Source organism: Gouania willdenowi, chromosome 14 (assembly GCF_900634775.1).
Source record: "Gouania willdenowi chromosome 14, fGouWil2.1, whole genome shotgun sequence".
In the NCBI taxonomy this organism is placed as follows: Eukaryota; Metazoa; Chordata; class Actinopteri; order Blenniiformes; family Gobiesocidae; genus Gouania; species Gouania willdenowi.
The window spans coordinates 6,724,670-6,734,010 of record NC_041057.1 but is presented as its reverse complement, the minus strand read 5'-3'; the positions used below and the strand labels follow the sequence as shown (position 1 = coordinate 6,734,010).

At 36.4% G+C, this 9,341-nt stretch overlaps 1 protein-coding gene across 1 annotated transcript in view; it reads left to right on the top strand.

Moving 5' to 3' along the window:
* Nucleotides 1-311: 311 nt before the first annotated feature.
* mtnr1bb (melatonin receptor 1Bb) overlaps nt 312-9,341 on the top strand; it is a 48,388-nt gene continuing 39,358 nt past the window's right edge. Inside the window, exon 1 of the mRNA XM_028467251.1 lies at nt 312-569. Coding sequence (XP_028323052.1) covers nt 362-569 — 208 coding nt within the window. The 5' untranslated portion in view covers nt 312-361. The remainder of the gene's footprint in view (nt 570-9,341) is intronic.

Genomic DNA, 9,341 nt, shown 5'->3' with positions numbered 1-9,341 from the left:
ACAAATGATGAAGGATGTGAGGCTTCCCTTGAAGGTGTTCTCATCACAGAGGAGGCGTGCTGCTGCTGCTCCACGTACCAGCCTTTGACGCGCACGGATGGATGACTTTTCAGGGCGCACGAGGAAAGGACAGGAGTGTGCGTAACTTTAGATCCCGATGGCACATGTGCTTTGCACGGATTCAGCGCATCGCCTATAAGTAGCAGCAGACTTTTTTTTTTTTTTTTTAACGTGCGCTCCCCGGGAAGCGTAAAGGAGATGAGCTCTCCATGACGCATTCAGGACCCGGCAGTTGTACCCCCGGGACTTAGAGCGGAGCCCGGACCCGGACTTGGAGGAAGCTCGGGCTGCGGGTCCAGCGATGCCAGACGCATTGGCCCTCATACAGAACCGGACAGAACCGCGGCTTGGGCACCTGGAGCGCGCTCTGGCCACTGAGGGAACCGCGCGTCCCGCGTGGGTCATTGCCATCCTGGCCAGTGTGTTGATTTTTACAACCGTGGTGGATGTGCTGGGAAACCTCCTGGTGATCATCTCCGTGTTCAGGAACCGCAAACTGAGGAACTCCGGTAAGAGCAATTCATCCGCGGCACTAGTTTCTCCACATTTCAAAATAAGATGCTGAGGAGACGTTTGTTTACTAAATGCATACAGGAAGGGTTGTAAACTATTTCATATTAATTTATTATTATTATTATTATTATTATGGGCGATATTGACCAAAACTCGTATCTCAATACTTTTTTCTCAAAATGGCGATATACGATACAAATCTCAATATTTTTTAACTCAATAAAGTCTTACTAGAATGACAATTCTGGGTTAAATTTTATGATACACAATGCCACACAGGCACTTTATTAACAAACAGCTGTGCCACTTTTGTGCGTTTCTCCTCTAAGGGACAGCACGTGTGAGTGAGTTCTGTAGTGTGGTCTGTTTAGGGGAAGGTTTGGGTTAGGACGCACTCTTTAATCATCTAACTGGGCTTTTTGTGCTGTTCGGAGAAGAAGTGAAAGCAGCGACTCCTAAAACAAGTATTTTAATACAAAATGAGCTACAAATATATATATACTGTATATATATATATATATATATACACATCTTAGAAGTATGTAAAAATTGTAAAAAAAAAAACACTTTGATTGTACTGTATGAATAATATTTCATACTATGATGTTATTTGTACTGTGTGTATTGTATACATAAAACCAGTAATGTCTATGTATATACGATATTGTCATTTTGTATATCGCCAAAAGAGAAAACTCAGCATATCTTGTATCTCGATTTATTGCCCAGCCCTAGTCCAAAACCAAAAAATGGGAATTTACACTACAGGCTAAAGTGAGTGAATCCAATATGTGACTCTTATCTGATGTTTTTGTGGTATTCACATAGAATCTAATATTTATAAATCAGATTAAGCCACTTTCCTGGCTGTTGTCATGGCAGTAGTTTTACATATTTAAACATGTATAACAAGGCATTGTGTTCTGTTAGGAAAACATGTATTTGGCATGTAAGTAGTTGCAATGAAGATCTGCCATTTGAGCCACACACAGATAGGATCAAATACTTTATTACATTAACTACTGTACATATCAAATGCTTTTTTTTTTTTTTTTTTTTTTTTAGATGTTTAACATGTTTTTTTTTTGCTTCAAAATAAAAGGGAAATTCCCATGTTGCAAATATTGATATCATTTATCATTTAAACAGTATTATTAAGTTGGATTTTAAGTGGTTGTTTTATTATTTGAAATTTGGTGTGCCACCTTAATCCAAGTCTGTGCCCCCACAGTGCCCCCCTAACAAAAATGTCCAAGACCCGCCCCTGCTCAGCTTCATTTATGACACACCCTTAACTTTTATCGAAATGCATTAAAACCCTAGAAATTACAAGCCTATTTTGAGTAATGTTTAATGTATTGCTTTGACCCAAATATTATTAATAAACATACACAATATTATGCCCCAAAAATGAGAAAATGAACGCACATAACATGGTATCATTAATTCCAGACCTAAGTTTGCTTTTTGATAGTTACACATGAACTAAGAACGTGTTTGTACATTTTATGCAGCCTATACTGTACATCATTATAAAGTCAAGCCAAGTTCACACAGATACAATAATCTAACGCTGCTGTGATGTCTGTTATCACACCGTCTCATTAAGTGTGTTTGGTGAAGTTCACTAGGTTTGTCTGAGTCATCATTCAAATGAATGGAGTTTTTCATTAAACAGAGAGATCCCCTAAAATCAGGCAATAATGGTGGAGATTAGCATATTCTCATTCTAATAATTCAGATTAATATAATACACAATCAATATTCATAGAACTCTGACACTGCATGGGAAAAAAGTCATTCAAGATTGAATCAATGAGGAAAGTAAATGTTCTCCAATGCTTTTTGTGTGGGTATCAAAAAGCCGATGTATCTGCCGATATCCGATATATCGGTCAATAGCCGATATTCACAGGATACAATATACTGTACATGAACACAAATATTTATTATACCCAAAATATGATCCAAGACGAAGAAGCAAAACGCGAATAAATTAAAATAAGGAATTTTAATTAGTAACACATATTTTAAGTTATAATAACTAGACTAGAATTAAAAATATATACATGAGAACAAAAAGTAAACTAAAACTTTTTGTCAACTCATAAAAACAAAACTACAATTTCACCTAAATTCAATAACTCACGTGATTTTACGCAATCATCACATCAGATCAAATCTGTCTGTGTATTTACAAACATTAATAACGTCTAATATCAGGTCAAATACATTATTTTATTTGAATCTTTTTTTTCCCCAATGCATAAGCTTTTATGTTTTATATTTAAGTCGCCTATATCTTACAGATGTAGTCGACTAAAACTAGACTAGAACTGAAATAGTCCTGATTATCACATTTTGTAAATAAGTTGCATTTTAGTCAAAAGAATGTGACTTTATCAAAATGAAAACTTTATGTCCAATAATCCTCTGTATGTGCCTAAAATTGGCCTGATTGATTGGCTGGGCTATTGATCAAGGTCGATTTATTGGTGATAGCTAAAATCGTCTGTCAGGCTCTAGTAATGATATTAGTAATATTTGTATCCGTAGACCGATGTCCTTTCCATGTTTGGCCCTCAATGTCTACGTTAGGCACATACAGAAGATTATTGGACAAATGACTTTTTTTTTTTCTTTTACAACCTTTAAGTTTAATAACCTACGTGATGTATTTTACTATAAATTAACCTTTAGTTTCTCATGTTGAGTTGATGGATTTCCTCACATGGATTGGATACAGCATCATTAGAGTTTTTGAAGCCTTTTTAACCAACTATCTAATTCAAGGTGAACACACAAGGTTCATTTATCATCAAAAGATAAAAAGCTTCAGGTGCTTAAGATTCAATCGATAAGATAAACTCTCATTGTGCCTTGAATACATTTTCTTTCAGTCAGGTGGACACAGTGATGTCTTGATTTCAAACTCCCACAATCTGCACTTTTACAATTTCTTTCAGTCAAAAAGAAAGGATAATGGTTAAAGGAAGCTTCTTATTCACAGCTCAGAGTTGTCAAATAATCAAGGTTGTGCGTTGCTTGGAGGCGTTAAGAATTGAAAGTGATTTATTTTCAACTAAAGGTCAAATGTGTAGTTTGTTTTCAATTACATAGCAAAAGTCACCTGTATGTGTTACAGTATGTCCTGTAATTTTGTTGAAATCATGTTTTTTAGCGCTTCTGTGTGTGCCGAGGAGTTTTTTTCTCAATCCCACACATTGTGCACCTAAAGGAGCACAGTTTGGGACCTGCCTTTTCCCCCTCTTCTTACCTCATGTTTTCCACTTCTCATCTAAGATGCTGCCTTTGTGGCAACCATGTTATATGTGGTTGTCTTTTCATGTTTCTTGGACGAGATGTAACTGAAACTGAATTGCCCCTCGGGGATAAATAAAGTATTCTGAATCTGGCATACATTTACAACTTATTTATTTAACAAATAATGCTGCTTGCTATGGCATAATTTCAGATTTACGTCAAACTATTCTTTTACTCTTTTGAGTGATCAAGGTTGACCCATTTAAAAGAGTTGAGATGTGATACTAGAGAAAAAAGTTAGACATTAATAACCTTTATTAGTATTGAATCATTCTTTTCAGACCCACAATGTGCATCAAAGTATAACAATGTGATGAAAAAACTTTAGCTACAGTATATGAAGTATTTGTCAACTATTTGCATAATCTCATGATTTAGCAACTGAACAGAATATTTCTGCAAACATATAGACCTCCTCAAATCCAAATGGTTAAATGGTTTTCCTGCAACAGAGGGAATTGGGGCCATTAAGACCTAATGGGTAACGAATGCTATTCATCACCCCTGAAGACACCATTAATCCCAACAAAATATCTAACTCTGTGCATTCCTACGTAGTCGCAAACACACAAGGAACCTTCTTTTACATCAGGGGTGTCAAACATATTTTAGTTCAAGGGCCAAATATGGACCAGTTTGAACTCAAGTGGGCCACACATTTTTGGTGGGAAAATGAAAAATTTCAACATTTATGGAATAATTTTAATAAAATTGCAGGATTTTAGAAAAGCAACACTTTGACTGCCATTATGTGATAAAAGTGTGGGAAAAGTGTGAGCTATGGAACATTTTGTGGATATTCATTGAATTTGTGTATTTGGAAGGGCTGAGACATCGACAACTGAAGTACTTGGTATTTTTACACAATGATTCATGTTTTCTGTCATTTGGATTTCATACTGTGGGCCAAATTTGATGTTCTAAAACAGGGGTGTCAAACTCGTTTTAGTTCAGGAACCAAATATGGAGCTGTTTATCTTAAGTGAGCCGCAGATTTTAAGCGGTAAAATTAGTAATTTAATTATTATTGTGTTCTAGTTTGCACTCCCACGTATAAATAAATGATAAAATATGTACGGCACTGATCAAAGCAAGTGACAGATTTCAGTCCCTGTTCGATCTTTACTTTCATTTGATTTGTGACCCATTTTTATGTAATTTGAGGAGAATGTGTGTAACAATTTGGAGAAAATAGCAGGATTTGGAAAAAATTCTTTTAATAGTTTGAGATTTAAAAAAAACGACATGTGAGCTGTGCTAATATTGTGGCGTTTCAATGAATTTGTGTATTTTCAATGAATTTGTGTATTATTTTGGAGATATCTAGCTGAGATATTTACAACTGAATTACTTGGTCATTTACACAATGATTTATGGTTTCTCTGACTTTTTAGCTCACTGCTGTGGGCTGAATTGGAATGCTCTAAAGGGCCGGATTTGGCCCCCGGGACTTGATTTTGACACACGTGTTCTACATGCTTTACTAATGTCACCTACTCTTTAACCCAACAGCTTTCTTCAACTTTCAATTTTTGCTCATGCGTCAGTTTTTCCTCCATCGAAGTATCACCGTTACTGGAGACGCTAGCTGCACTGGTTGTGCACTGGGCCCAGGTGCAGCTAAAACACATGGAGGCACATCCCATTGCGCATAGATTCATTACTGAGTTACTTGGCCTCACGCTTTTATGTCGAGGATGCTGCTTTGACTACATACAAGTCTTTCATTGAGATGACTTGTGTGGGCAAGATGTGTCACACTTCCTGGGTCCCAGGCACTGACTGTCATTTTTAAACTGATTACACTGGTTGGGTTAATTGGTTTTGTTTGTGTCTGTTTCTCAAAGATTTCATGGATTGTCTTTGTTGTTTTTAATCCTCAAAGCTGCCTGTTCCTTGATATTTTCTTTCAAAACAGCTTGAACGACACTTGAAACCTCAGTCTGACTTGACGTGTGATTGTCCGGGAGAGACGCGGCTGATGCTATTTGACCTTGTTTTTTTTATTATTGTTAGGCTGAGAGACTGTGGCTGTGTTCGAAATGACACTCCATACTACACACTACAAACTCAATGAGTATATACTTTCTACTATTAGGATTAGGATGATTAGGATCACAACTGTTCCCAAGATGCATTTTGAACCTACATCAACTAAAACCTAAATCGCACTGACTCTACTTATCTCTGTTCACTCTCGACCTTTGAAAGTTCTGAAAACATCGTAAGCAAGAAAGTGACCAAGTAGAACATCAACATTTCATGATTTGATCAATTAAACTCACGTATACACATTTCAAGCCAGCATTTTTGAGACTTTCAGAGACCCGCTATTGTGCTACTGACAAAACTTCCAGTTAACTTCAAAACAAGAGCCTTAACAAAACTAATGGAAGACAAGAAGAAATGTTTTGTTTTGTTTTGAAAAGAGGAAGTTTGATTTTTAGCTTGAAGTCGGTCCCAGGACCATTTTACATTCTGCTCTCAATGCATCATGGGGCGGTTGAGTATAACTAGTGTGCCCACCGTGCATACTAAAAAATGTCCCCTTATAGTATGCATCCGGGTATTTCTTAAATACTCCATCTTTTCATACTATCTAATGTGAACACTAGGGATGTAACGATTCACTCAACTCCCGATACGATTCGATTCACTATACTGGGTTCACGATACGATTCTCTCACGATTTATTTTACAAAATGGGAATGTAGACAAATTTTTTTTTTTGGGAAAAAAACTAGAAAATACTGTATTATTTTCCTTTTATTTTTCATTGTCAAAAGAATTCCTTGATAAACTGTTCAAAACAATGCAATTTAACTAAAAATAAATCTTAAATGAAATAAATAAAGGAATAATACAAATGAAAATGAAGCCTATTAATTTAAATTCTGGTTCTATAATAAACAATGCAAAACTGCATAATAGTTCTTTTTCTTTTAAAAGTGCAACTGAAAATGTATTTTGTGCCTTAACAATTGAACTTTAAAAAAAAAGAAAACCGTGATTGCAATGATTTACGTCATATTTGTTTGGACCAGCAGAGGGCGCTGCTAATACAGTGGTTGGTTGGCATGCTGATATCTTTCAGTGAAGAAGAGAAGCTATGCTAGCAGACAGAGCTAATAGAAAAACGTGACTTTTACAGATATTCAAGTAATATTGCAGATATTCTTTCGGCGCTAAAGGGGTAATGAATCATTTATTAACATATTTAAGAGTAGAAGGCAGCCAGAAAGAAAGTATTAGCAGACTCCGCCCGCCGCCAACACTTGTGGATAGCGCCCTCTGCTGGTTAAAAAAAGGTACTGCGATTCAATTTTCAGAAAATCGATATCAACCGTGATACCTACTAATCGATTTTTAGCTGCCTTACGATTAATCGTTACATCCCTAGTGAACACACTACATACTTATCTTGACAATTTCAGACATAGTGAGTAAGACAAACATTTAAAATCATCAGTAAAAACATTTAAAATCATCAACAAACACATTACATCAACAACATGACCAAAAATCTCCCTCTCAATCATATGCAGTAGAGAAAAAAAATGCCTTTAACTTCTTCCACTTCTTTGCAGCATAACAACTAAAAGCAGCATCACCATGTTTACTGTGAGCTCTGGGCTCCACTATCTGACCTGTGTCCATAGATCTGAGAGACCTGCTGGGTTCATACCTGACTAACATGTCACTGATGTATTCTGGACCTTGTTACCAAAGACGATCACCTTCATCTTGTCATGATTTAGTTGAAGTTTTCACTCATCCAGCAGTTTACTTTTTCTAAGGTAATTGGTAATTTCCACTTCAAGTTGTGTATGAAAATAATAGAAAAAATAAATAATATCAGTTTTACACGATGTAGAAAAATCAAAGGCCCTACTCATTATTCTGCCTGGGTGTCATAGATGCTCGTCACCAGTTAAACGCACCTCCCTGGAATGTGCAAATGTGTGCATTAGTGGCAAGAAAATAGGGAAGAAAACTGCTTTTTCTGGAGTGCTGGAGTTTAAGAAAAATAAATAAATAACCAGTTGCTTTTATTTCGCCTCTATCCATGGTGCTGAAATCCTAAAACGCAGCTCAATCATCCGTCTGCCTCTGCAGTGCTGAGCACTTACAATTGGTATCCCTTATCAGACTGTATGCATGTTATCATCAGAGGTTCTATCATTGGTGCTGTGCCAACGTGCGCCGGAGCGTAGTGCTGGCAGGGAGCCATCAGCAGGAGCCGGGGCTCGACACCTTGGAGTGGTGAGGAACCCAGGACAGAACTAGACAGAGCGGAGGACGGACACATTTCACCAGTCAATCAGGATTGACAGAATGATATAAATGCTTCTGAGGGCTGCAGATGGGGGATGCGTCCCATAGTGAGACATCTCATGAAATATTATGAAATAGAACCACAATTTTTTTTAATAAAGCTCACTTTTATAATAAATGCAATACAATCGACAAAAGTAATGGTCACTCAGTCGTATTTGTGGTGTAGCATTCTTTGTGTTTTGTTGTTTTCTCTGTCCCTATAAGATCTGTTCTTGACTTATAACTTTAGATATTGGATTATAAAGTTGTGTAAATGGGATGAAATGTATTTTAGTCTCCCCAGTGCTGCACTGTAGGCAGGAGCTCCAGCTGTGTTTCCAACTCTATTGGTATTAGGAAGATATTACCATGTTAGCTGTTTGAAAGGTCTCTAATTTCTCCTTCCTTCTTATTTAACACCTAATTACCGTACATTTTAATGCATGAAAAAGACAGAAATAAAGACTAATTTGTAAATATTGATGATTGAACTCATTTGCCTTGCTTGGTAGGGGTAAAGTATTTGCTTTACTTGACATTTGTACAATTTCAAAATGTCTCCATTTCAGTATAAAAGCCCACTTATTTCTGCGTCATTTCTACATCACTTTACACATTTACATTTCAATTAAACTTCTCTAAATTGTGCCAAACATGCTTAATACAGGTAACAAGTTAACTGATGTAATTCATTTCATTTACACATAAGAAATAACAAAACAAGCACGCGCACAGATCGTCTGAGTTTTCACACAACATTTTGGGCAAGATTTAACATTCATGTGCCTCCTACCCTTGCTCGTGCTGGACAATCTCCATTTTTTGGTAAAAGATACTGTGGAAATAGGATATATTGTTCCAAAACATGTCAGTGAGAGTTTAGTCCGTGTCAGAGATATTCATCATATTGCATCATGTCAGATTTTGCGCAAGAATTGACGTTTTAGTCTCTGACCACCTGTTTACGAAGACTAACTGCAGGTAAATGCGTAATACTTTCTCAAAACAGGCATGTGAGGGTAAATTCAGTGTCATATTGTAATTTCCACTTCAAGTTGTGTATGAAAATAATAGAAAAAATAAATAATATCAGTTTTACACGATGTAGAAAAATCAAAGGCCCTACT